The following is a 20,187-nucleotide window of genomic DNA, read 5'->3' as shown; positions in this document are numbered from 1 at the left end:
TAAGTCAGTTTTTAAGTCAGAACAGTCTTCCATGAAAACGGATGATGCTCAGCATATAATGTAGCTCAAATGACCATGCAAGCACTTTTCCTTGCATCACCCATCCTGCTTTGACATGCGGCAGAAATGCTGTACATGTGCGTCCTCTCCACACACAATGTTGAGAAGACTTGCACTCAGGTTGAAATTAATCAAAGAGATTTTGCTGCTTCATCATGGATATTCATAAGTAAAATTGATTCTGTTCGTTGTTTAATGTGCACATGTGGTGGTAAAGAATGCAGTGATAGTTTGGTACCACTCCCTTGATTTTTGTACTGAGGCACCAGAAGTTTTCCTGACCTTGCTTTTGCTCCATTAGTACAAGTATCTACTGGTAAAAAAAGTCAAATAATGTCATTACTGTTATTAAAATAGTTTTGGCATTGCAAACGTCCCAAGCTGAGACGGTCTCAGTAACCCCCAGGTGTCTCCCAGATGACACTTTGAGAATTGATCCTCTACTGTGCCTATGATTTTGAAAAGACTACAAATCATTGAGAAATAATCTTGGTCATCAATATCAAACCAGTTCAAATGAGAATAAATACAAATAATTAAATCAAACTTATAAAAGTCCAGTGATCAGCATTCTGATTTTCTCTGGTTTTTGATATCAGCTGTCTTATTTCTTAATTCATCCCTCATCTTCACTCTGCTCCTTTCCCCATCATGTAATGCCAATAGAGAATCAGTAGAGGCAGCCTACCTTCACTAGTTCTCTCCCAGGCATTTAAATAAAACTTGATCCACAGATGGTGGTTTTACGTCATCCAAATAACAAAACACCATGACCAAGTTCACCTGTTACTCGCTAATAGATAGAGCTGTAACTAGATTTTTAATTTCTTGAGTTTATATATTGCCAGTGTCCTTAGGCATTTACAATGTTTTAGTGGTTTCAGAAATATCTACACCATTTTACCAAGTTTTCTGTATTTTTTAGTTGTTTTTCCAGTTACTTATGCTGAAGTAATTACAGTAATTTTCAGAGACTGTTTTGATGCTGAGATAGTAGTCCTCCATAGTAATCATAAATTGTGTTCTGTATTCATTAAGTACTGAACATAAATACAAAAATGCTTCTACAAATTTAATTCTAAAAATTTTCCAATCATTTAAATCTGGAAAAAATTTTCGCTGTGAAAGATTTTACTGTATCTACTACAATTGATTAAATTTGTATTGTGTTATACTATCCCGATGATAAATGAAGATAGCTATTTAAACTGAGACTTCTTTTTTCTTTCTGTAGTATCTTCAACCAGTCTTGTCACTCCTCCAACAGTTGTCAGTAGTCAACCTAAATTGCAGACTCCCGTGACTTCGGGTTCTCTGACAGCAACATCAGTTCTTCCTGCACCCAACACCGCTACGGTAGTTGCTACTACTCAGGTGCCTAGTGGAAATCCCCAACCTACAATCTCTTTACAACCTTTACCAGTGATTTTGCATGTACCTGTTGCGGTATCCTCCCAGCCTCAGCTCCTACAGAGCCATCCAGGGACTTTAGTGACTAATCAACCATCTGGCAACGTTGAATTCATTTCTGTACAGAGCCCACCTACAGTGAGTGGACTTACCAAAAATCCAGTATCCTTGCCTTCCTTGCCAAACCCCACTAAACCAAACAACATTCCTTCTGTACCCAGTCCTAGTATTCAGAGGAACTCTCCTGCCAGTGCTGCACCATTAGGAACGACACTTGCTGTACAGGCTGTTCCAACAGCACACTCTATTGTACAAGCCACAAGGACTTCTTTACCTGCAGTAGGCCCATCAGGACTCTACAGTTCATCAAGTAATCGAGGTCCTATACAGATGAAAATTCCAATTTCTGCATTTAGTACTTCGTCTCCTGCAGAACAGAGTAGCACTACTATCCCAAGAATTGGTAAGTCACTCTGTAGGTTTAATAACAGAAATGCAAGCAGGTTAATGGCCCATAGATAATTGAACTTTTGTGTGTGTTTGTGGAAGTGGCTGTCATTACTGGAAGAGCAGAGTAAATAGAAAATCCTTATTAAAAGTAAGTTTTTAGTTACCTAAAAAATGTTGTAAAAACAGATTTGAGAAATCTCTTTTAGTAATTTTCCTAATCTGAGTGAACTTCTCATTTAAGTTTTGTAGCAAGCATCATGAATTATTTTTATATACAGATCCTAGAAATATCTGAGTAAAACATTTATTTTAAAGTATCTAACTGACATAATAAATGCTTATAAGAGGAATATAAAAACCACATATCTTCCCTACTCATTTGGAAAAATCCTTTGTGCATTCATCACTCACATCTTCCACATTTGAACAGTTTAAAAATAGGTTCTTCCCTAATTTACCTATAAATTGCTTTGTTTTCTCTTATATGTTTTCCCATATGACCTATTATATGATTGTTTGCATGTATCTATTTTCGAAGTATAACAAAATGGAGGACTTGATTGTACTTGTATTTAAAATTAGTAAAACTCTCTTCCTTTTTCTTAGAAAGCATACATTTTGTATGTTCTTGAACTTGCTTATTCTTCATTTCTGACTTAAACTTATTCTCCCCACTTTTGGAAAGACAAGCGAGAAGGGGTAAACATCATGGATATAATGAAATTGCTCCTGTATCTGTCTTAATGTTATAGGAAGTGACCATGAAAATAAGTAACAAATTTTAAAGCATAAAATTACTTTGATAAGTGAGATATACAAGCCTTGTTTTCTAAAATCTCTCATGGAGCCATTAGCATATACTTGTCCTCCGAGTGTATTTTCTTGGGAAGAAGAGTGATGGCATTGCACAGAATTGCTAAGAGTAAATGGGTGGTGGATCAAATTAATATTGGACCAAAGCTGAATATCATGCACAATTAAATCTGGGATATGAGTAAATCTGAAGCTTTATATAAAAATGCAATTATTAATATTAGAACTTAAAATTTAAATGTTTGCATAGTACAGTAATAATGTTTCGTAGCATTATCTGTCTTCACATTCCTTAGATACTCTTAATTAATGTTTGAAACACTAAAAGGTACTTTTAATTGAGGTCAGTAAATGAGTTAAGATTTTGGGAGGGGTCACCTTATTTTTCTCTAATTTCTTTTTCTTTTAATTCTTATTTTTTAGTATGTCAGGTGGAAGATGATTTATTATGGACATTGTTTTAAGGGGTTTGGGACTTTTTTCATCTTTATGAAATTTTCCTCTTTATGAAATCTTTGTGAGCTTAAGTTGACATTGTTTTTAATTCATGGTCAGATATATTCTTAAATACAGAATTTTTCCTGAAAACCATGGCCTGAAAAGAAAGAAGTAACTTAAAAGATTTTGTTTAATGTCAGAAATGCTAGCACCCTAAAGACTTCTGCAAATATCACAATTATAATTTTATTATTCTGTTTTCTTAAATGCTTAATGAACATTTATTGACACTAAGGGTACATTTTTCCCAAAGTTACTTGTTGATGCATTCTATTAGTTGCAATAAGTGTCAGTCGGTTTTGTATTAATTTTAAGAACTTGACAGTTCTTAATTATTTTTGTATGTAAAATAGTTTTCATGATCACTATCAATTCGTACATCATTCTACTTCTGTACTAACGTATATTTAAACACTTAAAATTTTATTTTTTAACATTTATTCAACACATTTACATGTACTTTAATATGTAAATATTAAGCTCTTCATTTCAATTCTGTTTAGAATGCTTACCTACACCTGAAAGTAAATTATTAGACATAAACCAAAAATGTGAATGGGAAGCTTTGTTGTACATTGTTCATAATGTTAATTAGAATGAGATCCTGCAATGTTCTTTGATCATGCATAATTTCAGGGGGTGACATTAAAATAGGCATTTACCTATTTTAGGCTTCCCAAAACCTAGCTGAAGCCAAATAGCAAATTTGGGCTGAAGGCAAAGGTTGAAGCCAAACTTAATACATTCCTAATGTGATTAATTAATTATATAGTTAAAAAATTTTTAAGTCCTAAATTTATTTAGGTATTACTGACTTAATGAGAATATACACTAACTGTACTGCATGCATTTATATATATTTTATTATAGTCTGTATGTCTTTATAGAGTAAGTCAATATTTTCTGTTTATAATAAAGTAAAAATTGCCCTAGACACTACAGTTGAGCCTTGAATAACATGAGGTTGAACTGTATGGGTCCACTTAATCTGTGGATTTTTTTCAATAAACATTCCAGAAAATTTTTTGGAAATTTGTGATCATTTAACAAAACATTTTCTTTCATCTAGCTTACTTTATTGTGAGAATACAGTATATAATACATATAACATACAAAATACGTATTAATTGAATATTTATTTTATAAGGTTTCCAATCAACAGTAGCCTAATTTGTAAAGTTTTTGGCAAGTGAAAATTTAATATGCAGTTTTGAACTACATGGGGAGGGTTGGTACCTCTAAGCCCTGTGTTATTGAAGGGTCTGTTAGGGCTTAAGTTATAAATAATTTCATTCATTCATAGAATGCAGGTATTCTAAAATCATTCAGACACACACAGAAATGTACAAAATAGTCCCTGTTCTCACCAAACTCAAAATCAAATAGGGAACTTGGTTTTTGAATAATTAATCATAAATGTGATTAATGAATGGTAAGATATCCAAGTTTTTGTGAGAGGATATGGGAGATCTAGAAAGGTACAAGATCATTATCAATTATCCAAAAGTGGAAAGATGATGGGAAACAGCATTAAAGGAGGTTAGCAGTGAGAAGTGTGACATGAACAGTGAGAGTGGTTTAGATGAGATAAAAATGGAGTTAAGGAAGATCAATTAAATTAGGAGGCTCCTGTCATGATTTAGAGAGGTGGTGTGAAAATGATTTTAAAGGTCTGCATTCCATGATTCATTTTCATTCAATTGCCCAGCCCCTACTAAGGGTCACTACTAATTGGCACCCTTTTATGACTCTGGTAAAAAAAATACAGTGTTGGTTAAAAGTGGTAAGATAGAGATGTTTCACAAATGATAGAAAGATTTTGAGGTATAATTTCTGATTTCTCACTCTAGCAAGTTTTATTGATTGATACATTGATTTATAACTTTGTTTTCAGAAGTCCTCTAGAGTAGATACTATAGCAAAAAAAAACAAAAAAGATGCAGTGATTTGTAAAGTGTTACATTAAGAATTAGAAAAGAAGTCTGTAATAAAGGGGCAGGGGACATTAATTGAAAATACAGATAACAAATGTTATTACAGTTCTGATTAACTCGTAGCCTGAGACAGTTAGGTCACAGATCATGCTGGATTACAAAACTCTTACACTTATTAAAAAAAATAGTATGTGATGTGCATGTGTGTGTCTGTGTGTGTGTGTGTGTGTGTATATATATATATATATATATATATATACACACACACACACATGTATATATATAAGTTTAAGCAGTCAAAATCATTCCTTAATCTTAAGGAATTTTTTGTATGATTTCAACAGAAAATGAAAATGACACTCCCTTATCTACTTTTCATCTGACATTACCTTTTGTTTTGATTTGAAAATGAAAATGTATTTCAAGTCCAAATGAATATTCTGACATTTTATATAAAACTACTTTGGTAGTAAATCACGCATTTTTGGTAACGTCATAAGTGTATTTTAATACACTACCATGTAGGATCAGTAACTTGGAATTGATTTTTATTACGTAGTATTTCAGAAACTTCACACTTCCCAACAGATGCTAATGCATTATAAATAAAAACTTTTAAGATACTTTTCAAAAGCACATAGTATATAAATATATTCTTCCTACAGAAATAACTGATAATTCAGATAGGGCAAGGAGAAATTGAAAGGGCTTCCTTTTTTACCTCCCTACCCTGGAAAAACCTCTTCTAACAGGTAGATGTTTATCCTGATTTTCTCTTTAATGTACAGGTTTATATACTTGTAGCCCATTTTTTTAAAATGTTTTACTCTGTATCTTAAGATTTGCAAATAAAAGCCATATTTTGATGAAGAAGGTTTTTATCTACAGAAAACAGTGATGGGATATTTCAACATTAGAAAACTATCAGTATCTTACCAAGGAGGAAAAATAGATGCTTAAGGACATTTGATAAATTTATACTTGTCTTTAGAAATTGAGGAAGACAAACATAGGTGGTTTATTTTCTATGCTGTTATAGAAGTAAATTTTCTGTGTGTGTCAAACTCAATTCAAATTCCAGTGTATGGAGTAAAAAAAATCTGTGATCAAACTACTAAGATTATGCATGTGTATTTTCTCAATCACTGTTCATAACTATTTTTCTAATAACTTTACTACATTTTTGCCTTGTCAGTAAATTTTTTACCATGTGAACATGTTGACAAACATATAATTGGAGAAAATTACATAATTTGTTGTATAAAGAGCAACCCAACCTTTCACATTTTCTAGGTGCTTTTAAAAATGACTCTGACTTGGTTTTGTTTTTTTGAACTCCTCAGAAAACCAGACAAACAAAACAGTAGATGTTTCTGTTAATAAGAAAGCAGCTGATAGCACATCACAGGTAAGTTTCCTTCTGTTTCAAAATAGAATTGTTATTACAGCCCACAAGAGAGTTGATTTCCATCAGTATTCCTTTATCCAGTGAAAATTATTCTAAGTCTGTATTTTACAGTTGTCTACTGATTTTCAAACAGCTTCTCTGTTAATGTTTGACAAGAATTCTTTGCTTAGTAATTCTCTTAGGGTAATACTCATTGATTATACTAACTAATTGCTTGGATTATACAGTTGACAATCTAGTTACCTGCCTTCATACACTGTAAAAGTTCAACCTGCACACGTAGTTTCCTCTTGGCCCATCTTTTTCTTTTTAATTTTGTTATCATTAATCTACAATTACATGAAGAACATAATGTTTCCTAGGGTCCCTCCTTCACCAAGTCCCCCAACCAACCCCATTACAGTCACTGTCCATCAGTGTAGTAAGATGTTGTAGAATCACTACTTGTTTTCTCTGTGTTGCACATCCCTCCCCATTCCTCCCCCCAACATTATACATGCTATTCGTAATAGCCCCTTTCTTCTTCCCAACCCTTATCCCTCCCTACCCTCCCATTCTCCGCAGTTCCTTTCCCTTTGGTAACTATTAGTCCATTCTTGGGTTCTGTGATTCTGCAACTGTTTTGTTCCTTCAGTTTTTCTTTGTTCTTATACTCCACATATGAGTGAAATCATAGTGAAATCATTTGGTATTTGTCTTTCTCCACCTGGCTTATTTCACTGAGCATAATACCCTCTAGCTCCATCCATGTTGCTGCAAATGGTAGGATTTGTTGTCTTCTTATGGCTGAATAATATTCCATTGTATATGTGTACCACATCTTCTTTATCCATTCATCTACTGATGGCCACTTAGATTGCTTCCATTTCTTGGCTATTGTAAATAGTGCTGCAATAAACATAAGGGTGCATCTGTCTTTTTCAAACTGGGCTCCTGCATTCTTAGGGTAAATTCCTAGAAGTGGAATTCCTGGCTCAAATGGTATGTCTATTTTGAGCATTTTGAGGAACCTTTATACTGTTTTCCACAATGGTTGAACTAATTTACATTCCCACCAGCAGTGTAGGAGGGTTCCCCTTTCTCTACAACCTTGGCAACATTTGTTGTTGTTTGTCTTTTGGATGGTGGCCATCCTTACTGGTGTGAGGTGATATCTCATTGTGGTTTTAATTTGCATTTCTCTGATGACTAGCGATGTGGAGCATCTTTTCATATGTCTGTTGGCCATCTGAATTTCTTCGTTGGAGAACTGTCTGCTCAGCTCCTCTGCCCATTTTTTAATTGGATTATTTGCTTTTTGTTTGTTGAGGTGCGTGAGCTCTTTATATATTTTGGATGTCAAGCCTTTATCGGATCTGTCATATAAGAATATATTCCCATACTGTAGGGTACCTTTTTGTTCTATTGATGGTGTCCTTTGCTGTACAGAAGCTTTTCAGCTTGATGTAGTCCCACTTGTTCATTTTTTGCCTCTGTTTTCCTTGCCCAGGGAGATATGTTCATGAAAAAATCACTCAAGTTTATGTCCAAGAGATTTTTGCCTATGTTTTTTTATAAGAGTTTTATAGTTTTCATGAATTACATTCAGGTCTTTGATCCATTTTGAATTTACTTTTGTGTATGGAGTTTGATAGTGATCCAGTTTCATTCTCTTACATGTAGCTGTCCAGTTTTGCCAGCACCATCTGTTGAAGACACTGTCATTTCCCCATTTTATGTCCATGGCTCCTTTATGTATTATTAACTGACCATATATGTTTGGGTTAATGTCTGGAGTCTCTCTTCTGTTCCACTGGTCTGTTGCTCTGTTCTTGTGCCAGTACCAAATTGTCTTGCTTACTTGATTACTGTGGTTTTGTAGTAGAGCTTCAAGTTGGGGAGTGAGATGCCCCCCACTTTATTCCTCCTTCTCAGGATTGCTTTGGCTATTCGGGGTCTTTGGTGTTTCCATATGAATTTTTGAACTATTTGTTCCAGTTCATTGAAGAATGTTGTTGGTAATTTTATAGGGATTGCATCAAATCTGTATATTGCTTTGGGCAGGATAGCCATTTTGATGATATTAATTCTTCCTAGCCAAGAGCATGGGATGAGTTTCCATTTGTTAGTGTCCTCTTTAATTTCTCTTAAGAGTGTCTCATAGTTTTCAGGGTGTAGGTCTTTTACTTCCTTGGTTAGGTTTATTCCTAGATATTTTATTCTTTTTGATACAATTGTGAATGGAATTGTTTTCCTGATTTCTCTTTCTATTGGTTCATTGTTAGTGTATAGGAAAGCCACAGATTTCTGTGTGTTGATTTTGTATCCTGCAACTTTGCTATATTCCGATATCAGTTTTCATAGTTTAGGAGTGGAGTCTTTAGGGTTTTTTATGTACAATATCATATCATCTGCAAATAGTGACAGTTTAACTTCTTCTTTACCAATCTAGATTCCTTGCATTTCTTTGTTTTGTCTGATTGCCGTGGCTAGGACCTCCAGTACTATGTTAAATAACATTGGGGAGAGTGGGCATCCCTGTCTTGTTCCCAATCTCAGAGGAAAAGTTTTCAGCCTCTCGCTGTTCAGTATGATGTTAGCTGTGGGTTGATCATATATGGCCTTTATTATGTTGAGGTACTTGCCCTCTATACCCATTTTGTTGAGAGTTTTTATCATGAATGGATGTTGAATTTTGTCGAATGCTTTTTCAGCATCTATGGAGATGATCATGTGGTTTTTGTCCTTCTTTTTGTTGATGTGGTGGATGATGTTGACGGATTTTCAAATGTTGTGCCATCCTTGCATCCCTGGGATGAATCCCACTTGGTCATGGTGTATGATCCTCTTTATGTATTTTTTAATTTGGTTTGCTAATATTTTGTTGAGTAGCATCTACGTTCATCAGGGATATTGGTCTGTAATTTTCTTTTTTGGTGGGGTCTTTGCCTGGTTTTTGTATTAGGGTGATGTTGGCTTCATAGAATGAGTTTGGGAGTATTCCCTCCTCTTGTCTTTTTTGGAAAACTTTAAGGAGAATGAGGATTATGTCTTCTCTGTATGTCTGATAAAATTCCTCGGTAAATCCATCTGACTCGGGGGTTTTGTTCTTGCGTAGTTTTTTTTATTACTGCTTCAGTTTCTTTGCTTATAATTGGTTTGTTTAAATTTTGTGTTTCTTCCATGGTCAGTCTTGGAAAGTTGTATTTTTCTAGGATGTTGTCCATTTCTTCTAGGTTTTCCAGCTTGTTAGCATATAGGTTTTCATAGTAGTCTCTAATAATTTCTGTGGAGTCTGTCGTGATTTTCCCTTTCTCATTTCTGATTCTGTTGATGTGTGTTGATTCTCTTTTTCTCTTAATAAATCTAGCTAGAGGCTTATCTATTTGTTTATTTTCTCAAAAAACCAGTTCTTGGTTTCACTGATTTTTTTCTATTTTATTCTTCTAAAATTTTGTTTATTTCTTCTCTAATCTTTATTATGTTCCTCCTTCTGCTGACTTTAGGCCTCATTTGTTCTTCTTTTTCCAATTTCAATAATTGTGACATTAGACTATTCATTTGGGATTGTTCTTCCTTCTTTAAGTATGCCTGGATTGCTATGTACTTTTCTCTTAAGACTGCTTTCGCTGCATCCCACAGAAGTTGGGGCTTTGTGTTGTTGTCATTTGTTTCCATATATTCCTTGATCTCTATTGTAATTTTTTCATTGATCCATTGATTATTTAGGAGCATGTTGTTAAGCCTCCATGTGTTTGTGAGCCTTTTTCCTTACTTTGTACAATTTATTTCCAGGTTTATACCTTTATGGTCTGAAAAGCTGGTTGGTAGAATTTCAATCTTTTGGAATTTACTGAGGCTCTTTTTGTGGCCTAGTATGAGTTCTCTTCTGGGGAATGTTCCATGTGCACTTGAGAAGAATGTGTATCCTGTTGCTTTTGGATGTAGAGTTCTGTAGATGTCTATTAGGTCCATCTGTTCTAGTGTGTTGTTCAGTGCCTCCGTGTCCTTACTTATTTTCTCACCATGCTGAAGTCTCCTAAAATGAGTGCATTGCCTTCTATTTCCTCCTTTAGTTCTGTTAGTATTTGTTTCACATATGCTGGTGCTCCCATGTTGGGTGCATATATATTTAGAATGGTTTTATCCTCTTATTAGACTGAGCCCTTTATCATTATGTAATGTCCTTCTTTATCTCTTGTTACTTTCTTTGTTTTGAAGTCTATTTTGTCTGATACTAGTACTGCAACACCTGCTTTTTTCTCCCTCTTGTTTGCATGAAATATCTTTTTCCATTCCTTGACTTTTAGTCTGTGCATATCTTTGGGTTTGAAGTGAGTTTCTTGTAAGCAGCATATAGATGGGTCTTGCTTTTTTATCCATTCTGTTACTCTGTGTCTTTTGATTGGTGCATTCAGTCCATTTACATTTAGGGTGATTATTGAAGGATATGTTGCCATTGCAGGCTTTAGATTCGTGGTTACCAAAAGTTCAAGGTTAGCTTCTTCAGTATCTTATTGTCTAACTTAACTCACTTATTGAGCTGTTATAAACACTGTCTGGTGATTCTTTATTTCTCCCCCTTCTTATTCCTCCTCCTCCATTCTTTATATGTTGGTTGTTTTATTCTGTGCTCTTTTGTGTTTCTTTTAACTGCTTTTGTGGTTAGTTGATTTTATTTTTTGCCTTTAGTTAGTATTTGGTTGGTCTGCTTTCTTTGCTGTAAGTTCATTTTCTCTGGTGACATCTATTTAGTCTTAGGAGTGCTCCCATCTAGAGCAGTCCCTCTAAAATACCCTGTGGAGGTGGTTTGTGTGAGGCAAATTCCCTGAACTTTTGCTTGTCTGGGAATTGTTTAATCCCTCCTTCATATTTAAATGATAATCATGCTGGATACAGTATTCTTGGTTCAAAGCCCTTGTGTTTCCTTACATTAAATATATCATGCCATTCTCTTCTGGCCTGTAAGGTTTCTGTTGAGAAGTCTGATGATAGCCTGATGGGTTTTCCTTTGTAGGTGACCTTTTTCTTCTCTCTAGCTACCTTTAAAACTGTGTCCTTGTCGTTGATCTTTGCCATTTTAATTAATATGTGTCTTGGTGTTGTCCTTCTTGGGTCTCTTCTGTTGGGTGTTCTGTGTGCTTCCATGGTCTGAGCGACTATTTCCTCCCCCAGTTTGAGGAAGTTTTCAGCAATTATTTCTTCAAAGACACTTTCTATCCCTCTTTATATTCTTCTGGTACCCATGTAATGTGGATAGTTTTCCTTTTGGATTGGTCACACAGTTCTCTTAATATTGTTTCATTCTTTGAGATCCTTTTATCTCTTTCTGCATCAGCTTCTATGCATTCCTGTTCTTTCTCTGGTTTGTATTCCATCAATGGCGTCTTGCATCTTATCCATTCTGCTTATAAATCCTTGCAGAGATTGTTTCATTTCTGTAATCTCCCTCTGGACGTCATCGCTTAGCTGTTGCATATTTCTCTGCAGCTCCATCAGCATGGTTATGACCTTTATTTTGAATTCTTTTTCAGTAAGATTGTTTAAGTCTATCTCCTCAGGTGTTAACTCTGTGATTTTCGTCTGTATCAAATTCTTCTGCCTTTTCATGGCGATAGAGGTAGTTGTGCAGAGCTGGCATGTATGTCGGTTGGGAGAACGTCCCATCCCTTCTTGCTGGTTTGTCGCCTTCCTTTCCTGGGAGCACAGCGACCTCTAGTGGCTTGTGCTGGGCAGCTGCGCGCAGATGGGGCCTCTGATTCTTGTCCCTGGGCTCTGGAGTTAAGCTCCACAGTTGCTATAGAGTTAAGCTCGGCGGTTGTTGTGGGCGTGGCTGGCCTCAGTCTGCTGCTCCAATATGGCGGAGCTACGTGGAAGGGGAAACAGGCAGGAGGCTGTTTATCGCCATGAGGGGCCTCCAAGCTGCGCTGCCTCCCAGGTGATTAGGGCGCCTAGAGTTCCCTGGGATTTCGAGCTGCTGGGCTAAGTGCCCCAGGATGCTTCCACCCAGCTGTGGGGTCCCTGTCCCTTTAAGACTTTCAAAAAGCACTCACTTTTCTTTGTCCCAGGGGCGCCAGCTGCGGGGATTTGCTCACAGGTCTTACTGTCCTTTTTCCCTAGCATCCAGCACACCCTGCACTGTGTCTGCTCTGGTGCGGATGGCCAGGGCTGGGTGTTCAGCAGTCCTGGGCTCCCTCTCCCTCCCTGCTCTGACTCCTCTCCTCACGCCTGGAGCTGGGGGGAGGGACGCTCAGGTCCCATCAGGCCGCTGCTCGCATCTTACCCCCTTTGCGAAGCACTTTGTTCTCAAAGGTGTGAATGTAGTCTTGCTGTTGTCCTGTGTCTTCTGGTCTCTCTTTTTGGAATAGTTTTATTTGTTGTATTTTCAAAAATATATATGGTTTTAGGAGGACATTTTGGCTACTCTACTCACTCTGCCATCTTGGCTCCCCCTTCCCCCTGGAATAAATCCTATTTGATCATGATGGATGATCTTTTTGATGTACTTTTGAATTCAGTTTGTTAATATTTTGTTGAGTATTTTTGCATCTATGTCCATCAGGCTTTTTAGTGTGTAATTCCCTTTTTTTTTTTTTTTTTTTTTTTTTGCAGTGTTTTTGCCTGCTTTTGGTATTAGAGTGATGCTGGCTTCAGAATGAGTTTAGAAGGATTCCCTCCTTTTCTACTTTTTCGTAAAACTTTAAGGAGGATAGGTACTAGGTCTCTTCACTAAATGTTTGATAAAATTCAGCAGTGAAGCCATCTGCTCCATGGATTTTTGTTAGGTTTTATTACCAGCTCAATTTCATTGCTCATAATTGGTCTGTTCAGATTTTTGTTTCTTCCTGGGTGAGTCTTGGAAGGTTGTACTTTTCTAGAAATTTGTCCATTTCTTCTAGGTTATCCAACTTGTTTGCATATAATTTTTCATAGTATTCTCTAATAATTCTTTGTATTTCTATAATTTCTGTAGTGATTTTTCCTTTCTCATTTCTGATTCTGTTTATGTGTGTAGACTCTTTTTCTTAATAACTCTTGCTAGGGATTTATCTATTTTGTTTATTTTCTCAAAGAAACAGCTCCTGGTTTTATTGAATCTTTCTATTGTTTTATTCTTCTCAATTTTAGTAATTTCCACTCTAATCTTTATTATGTCCCTCCTTCTACTACTGACTTTGGGCCTCATTTGTTCTTCATTTTTCATTTTCATTAGTTGTGAGTTTAGACTCTTCATATGGGATTGTTCTTCTTTCCTGTGGTAAACCTGTAGTGCAATATACTTCTTTCTTAGTATGGTCTTCATTGCATCCCACAGGTTTTACAGCTTTGAGTTATTGTTTTCAGCCATCTCCATATATTGCTTGATCTCTGTTTTTATTTGGTTATTAATCCATTGATTATTTAGGAGCATGTTGTTAAGCCTCCATGTGTTTGTGGGCTTTTTTGTATTCTTTGCATAATTAATTTCTAATTTCATACCTTTGTGATCTGAGAAGCTGGTTGGTACAATTTCAATCCTCCCTTAATATCCTGTAGCTCTTTTTGTGGCCTAGTATATGACCTATTCTTAAAAATGTTGCATGTGCACTTGAGAAGAATGTGTATCCTGCTGCCTTTGGTTGGAGTGTTCTGTAGATGTCTGTTCAGACCATCTGTTCTAATGTGTTGTTTAGTGCCTCTGTCTCCTTATTTTTATTTTTTGTCTGGTTGATAAGTCCTTTGTAGTGAGTGGTGTGTTCAAGTCTCTTAAAATGTGTGCATTGCATTCTACTTCACCCTTTAATTGTTAGTATTTGTTTCACATATTTAGGTGCTCCTGTGTTGGGTGCATATATATTTATAATGGTTATATCCTCTTGTTGGACTGATCCCTCTATCATTATGTGTTGTCCTTGTTTGTCCCTTGTTACTTTCTTTGTTTTGATGTCTATTTTGTCTGATACAAGTACTGCAACTACTGCTTTTTTCTCCCTATTTGTTGCATAAAATATCTCTTTCCATCCCTTCACTTTTTGTCTGTGTATGTCTTTGGGTTTAAAGTGTGACTCTTGTAGCCAGCATATAGACACAGGTCTTGTTTTTTTATCCATCCAGTGACTCTGTGTCTTTTGATTGGTGCATTCAGACCATTTACATTTAGCGTGATTACTGCCATTGCAGGTTTTAGATTTATGGTTACCAAAGGTTCAAGGGTAACTTCTTTACTAACAGTCTTACTTAGCTCACTTTGTATGCTATTACAAACACAATCTAAAGGCTCTTTTTTTTTTTCCTCTGTCTTCCTCCTCTGTTCTTTATGTATTAGGTATCATATTCTGTAGTGTTTGGGTACCCTTAACTGACTTTGGGAGTAATTGGCTTAGTTGTGCATTTGCTTAATAATTAAATCTTGTACTTTCTTTACTGTGGTTTAGTTTTCTCTGGTGACAGCTATTTAGCCTTAGGAACACTTCCATCTATAGCAGTCCCTCCAAAATACACTGTAGAGACGGTTTGTGGGAGCTAAATTTTTTCAACTTTTGCTTACCTGGGAATTGTTTAATCCCTCCTTCCAGTTTAAATGACAATCTTGCTGGCTAGTGTATTCTGCGTTGGAGGCCCTTCTGTTTCATTGCATTAAATACATCATGCCACTCCCTTCTGGCCTGTAAGGTTTCTCTTGAGAGGTCTGATGATTAATGTGATGGGTTTTTTTTGTATGTGATCTTTTTTCTCCCTCTGGCTGCTTTTAATAGTCTGTGGTTGTCCTTGATATTTGCATTTTAATTATTATGTGTCTTGGTGTTGTCTTCCTTAGGTCCCTTGTGTTGGAGATCTGTGCACCTCCGTGGCCTCAGAGGCTGTCTCCTTCCCCTAATTGGGGAAGTTTTCACCAGTTAACTCCTCAAAGACACTTTCTGTTCCTTTTTCTCTCTTCTTCTTCTACTGGTCCCCCTGTAATGCGAATATTGCTCTGTTTTTGATTGGTCACACTATTCTCTCAACATTCTTTCATTCCTCGATATCCTTTTTTCTTTCTGTGCCCCAGCTTCTTTGTATTCCTGTTCTCTAATTTCTATTTCATTTACTGTCTCCTATACTTCATCTAATCTGTTTTCAAATCCCTTCATTGTATAATTCATATCAGATACCATATTTTTCAAAATTTGTATTTCTTTCTTGAATTCCTCCCTGCTGTCTTGAGTATTTTTCTGTAGCTCCGTGAGCATGTTTATGATTTTTATTTTGAAATCTCTTTCAGGAATTTTGGTGAGTTCAGTTTCACTCAGCCCTCTTTCTGATGTTTTTGGGATTTGGGTTTGAACCAGTTTACTTTGACATTTCATATTTGTAGGTGATACCTTATCGTGCCCAAAAGCTCTACTCTCTGGAGCTGCTCATACCCTGGAGCGATGGTGGAGTCGCAGATGAGCAGTGCTGGTACCTTTTGGGAGGAAAGAGCTCTTTCCTGCTTTCCGGCTGCAGTGTCTGCCTCCACTGCCAGGGCCAGTGGGCTGAGCATACAGGGAGGAGCCTCTATATGTTATGCACTTGTAGCTGCTGTAGGTTGGGCCACCCTCTGGCTGGCCTGGTGCAATGGTGGGGCCAGCGATTTTGCAAGCTAGTGCCAACTGGGAGGAAGGAGCGTTAGGCCACGTATTGCGGTGGTGGGGGGCCTTGTAGCTGCATTGCCAGCCAGGGGGGTGGAGCGCCTGAAGCTCCTGGAAGTTCCCAACCTGCTTGGATGAGTGCCCTAGGACAGTTTTGTCCACCTGACCTTTCTCCTGAGCAGCAAGCTCTGTGCAACCTTTAGCAGACCTCTCACTGTTGGGAAGTCTCTCAGACTGCCTGCCTTTCTTTTGTCCCAGGGTGGCTGGTTGTGGGTGCCTGTTCTCCACAAGCAGCTTGAATCTCAGTCTGTCTGAGTATTCAGCCTGTCTTAGCTTTTCAACCCCACTAATCTCCAGAGCATGATGAAATGTAGGTTCGTGCTTCCAGAGCAGATCTCCACGGCTGGGTGTTCAACAGTCCTAGGCCTCCACCCCTCCATGCTCTGTTTCTCTTCCTCCCTCCTGTGACCTGAGGTAGGAGAAGAGCATGTGTCCCATCACATCACAGCTTTGGTATTTGACCCTTTTCCAAGTGAGGTCTGCTGTGTTCCCCAGGTGTGTATAGGCAGTCTATCAGAGCCTTCTTTCCTGTTGCTCTTTCAGGATTAGCTGTATTTGCCATATTTTCTTAACTATATGTGGTTTTGGGGGGAGGTTTCTGTCTCACCTCTCGTACTGCCATCTTTAAGCCAATCCCTCCCTCCTTGGTTGTTCTTAAGATTTTTCTCTTCATTACTGACTTACAGTAGTTTGACTAGGATGTGTGTAGGAGTGGATGTATTTGGCTTATCCTGCTTGAGGTTCATTGAACCTCTTGTATTTGCAGATTAATGTCTTTCATCAAATTTGGGCGGGCTTTTGCTATTATTTGTTCAAATAACTTTTTTACCCCATTCTCGCCTTCCCTCTCATTTAGTATTTTGCTGAAATATTTCTTATTAATTGCACAGGTCTCTGGTTCTCTTCGTATTTTCTTCTGTTTTTCTTTTGGAAAATTTCTGTTGATCTAGTTAATAGGTTGATTGATCAACCTACAATCTGCTCTTGAATCTCCCTAGCTAATTTTAGTTTTATAATCATACTTTTCAGCCCATGAATTTGTTTCTGTCTTTCAGTTTCTACTTCTGAGGTTCATTTACACATTCATTGATATATTTTTCTTTAATTCTTTGAGCATATTTTAACAGCTGCTTTTGAAGTCTTTGTTGAATTCAACATTTGGCTCTGCTTGGAGTCATTTTCTATTGATAATCTTTTATCAAGTTAGGTTCTGTTTTACTGGTCTTTGCATGTTTGTCTAGTAGTTTTTGATAAATTTCAAATTTAGTGAATTTTGAAAAGTAGGCTTTATACATATGTCTTACCAAATAAATTTTGTTCTTCAAAGGTGTGTTAGTTTCTCATTTGACAGATATGTCGTGTTTTGTTATAAGTCATTTTCTATGAAATCGTTATAGAAAGGTTAGTAATTTTAAAATTTAGAGTTACACCATTTATCTTTGGATTGGACCAGAATTAACAACAGTTTAGTTTTTTATTTAATTACACAAAACTTGGGTTTTACAGATGAAAACCTTAATCATTTGGAATTAATCTAAGTATATCATAAAGTAATTAAGTTTAGTATTTATTAAACAGTTACTGTGGGATGTAGTTAGTATTAAACTCTTTGTGTATATATTTGGATTCATCTTCGTAACAGATTCCATATCCCAGTTTTGGAAATCGAAGATATTACCTTTTAACATAAATTCATTTAGGTAATAAGTGCTGTAGCTAAAAGATAAGCTGTCTTTGGAACTTGTAAATCCTGATTCTTTAGTTTCTATATTGGACTTCTCTTTTTTGTTGCTATTATATAGCTTTAAAAACTTGTTTTAAATTAACATTTCTAATGAATTGGGACAATGGGCTGACTTTGATCAAATTAGATGTCAGTTAACCAATAGTACAGCACACTGTATCCTATCATACCTTACTATTTTCTTAGGATAAAAAATACTGTTTTATGTAATCTAATTCAAGCTTTAAAGTTACCTTTGGTGTTTTTGTGAAGTAATATGGTAACTTAGTGAAGGATTGCCCCACATTTTAAATATTGGAAAATGATTAATATTTGTATTTTCAAAACTTATCATTTAAATCACCTAATCACTTTAATAGGTGTATGCAATTGAAAACTTACTTTAAAAAAAACAAAGATCTTCCAGAATTTCTTGTGAAAATATTTTGAACTCAATTTTTACATGGCAGGTGTTTAGTTCATAAGTATCCTGGGCTCATTTATCTGACAAACTGTTATTTCTTCAGGTAAAGCCATTTAGAAATCCAGATTGAACCAGTTACTCATTATCTTCTTTGCCAATCAGTGGCATTTCATTTTTCCTTTATGTCTGCATATAGAGTTTCCCTTGCAAAATGAAGATGTTTTGTTTTTCAGAGTGGAAAAGCCACAGGTAACGATTCAGGTGGTGTCATTGATCTCACAATGGATGATGAAGAGAATGGAGCTTCACAAGGTATATACACAGAATGTTTTAATACCATTTTTCCCCCTTAATCCAGTATAATACGTGGTGAAGACAGAACTCTACAACATTGTGCATGGTGTATTTGAATCCCTTTTAGAATGAGTTTTTTAGATTAGAATAAAAAAAAAGAGGTCAAATCTTGAATGAATATGAAAAAGGTACAGAGAACAACAGAACAGTTAGGAGGATATTCAACTTATGGTGCACCTCCTTTTGTATCTGTTATTTTACCTGATCCTTGCAAACATTCTGTAGTGCCCATTTTAGATTTGAGGTAGAGTCAGAGAGTACTATTCAGTAAGGGATCTGGGAATCAAACCCATCTTCTGACTCTAAATTAAATGTTTGTTCTACATGTGTATGAGTGAGTTTTATGGTAGACCTTTAAGTATGTACGCATTTAATAATTTGCTTACTTGAATTTCCTTTATTTAGTGTTATGTAAATAAAAGTTGAAAGTATTGTTAAAAACCATGCGCACCCAAAATCCTCAACATTATTCTGAGTTACAGTATTTGGCAATTATACTGGATCAGTGTTAACCAGTATTCTACCAGTTATTCTTCTGCAGTGCTAATAGATATTCTAGGAATAAAAAGTTCCATGATTAATTATGCTTGGGAAATGCTGAGTTAAAGTCATGGGTCTTTTTTCTTAATACAGACTTCTCTGAGCCTTTACTATGCTAAAAATAAGGTAATTCTCCAAGAATGAGAATCAAACTTATTTGACTGCACAAAATAACTGTTCACAGACATATCTGTAAAACTATGTGGTAATAATTATATAATTGCACACCTATAAATTGGTGACTTTTTCACGAGGAAAATCTAGTAAGATCAGGTGCTAAGTTAATTAGTACCTTCAAGATACTAAATTTTTAATAAACCAAAGATGTAAAAAGTACTTTGGAGAACAAGATAGTTCAGTGGTTTTAGGAAAACAAAATTAAGTAGCTATGCAGTTGATTATGTGTAGGTAAAGTAGACTTTTTTATAAAACTGATGTAAGATTGAAAGATATAGGCTATCACTTGCTGGGTTGAATTTGTACCAGTCTGATCATTCTTAAAAACTTCGTATTTTATGATCTATATTGTTTTTATTATTTTTTATAGATAAATTACATATATTGAGTCCCTAGAGGAGAGAAGTAAATACAGGTTATTTTTGAGAGGAGACAGGTAGGATTGATTCTAAATAGAAAAGTAAGCTGTTTGTTTTCAGTGCTTTTGCCATCTGCCTTCCTAGCACCACTGCCTCATGGGGTCTCTCTCCATTGCCCCACCACTGAGTGTGCCATAAATTCTCACATTCTGAAGTGCATTGTTCTCCATAAGCACCCAATTAAAGTACCATTTGCTGAAGTCCTATACTTTATACATTTTAGTGAAGAATTCCATAGGATAGAAGTCAGTCATTTTGGATAGAAGAACTTTGGCTTACACTCTTTATATTATGCCATGGTATTGGGTACCTATTTTAATTTTAAGGACTTTTTCTGAGATGCTAACA

The 20,187-nt window shown here is 36.0% G+C and overlaps 1 protein-coding gene across 6 annotated transcripts in view; it reads left to right on the top strand.

Moving 5' to 3' along the window:
* Window positions 1-20,187, top strand: part of ATF7IP (activating transcription factor 7 interacting protein) — a 142,192-nt gene that overhangs the window by 110,171 nt on the left and 11,834 nt on the right. For all 6 annotated transcript variants that reach the window (XM_073222359.1, XM_073222360.1, XM_073222358.1 and 3 more), the window contains 3 exons: window positions 1,295-1,933; window positions 6,509-6,573; window positions 18,583-18,661. In XM_073222359.1, the coding sequence (XP_073078460.1) occupies window positions 1,295-1,933; window positions 6,509-6,573; window positions 18,583-18,661 (783 nt within the window). The remainder of the gene's footprint in view (window positions 1-1,294; window positions 1,934-6,508; window positions 6,574-18,582; window positions 18,662-20,187) is intronic.

The sequence above is a fragment of the Manis javanica genome, chromosome 15 (genome assembly GCF_040802235.1).
Source record: "Manis javanica isolate MJ-LG chromosome 15, MJ_LKY, whole genome shotgun sequence".
In the NCBI taxonomy this organism is placed as follows: Eukaryota; Metazoa; Chordata; class Mammalia; order Pholidota; family Manidae; genus Manis; species Manis javanica.
Note: the sequence above shows the minus strand (reverse complement) of the source record. Positions and strands in the feature narration are given on the sequence as shown.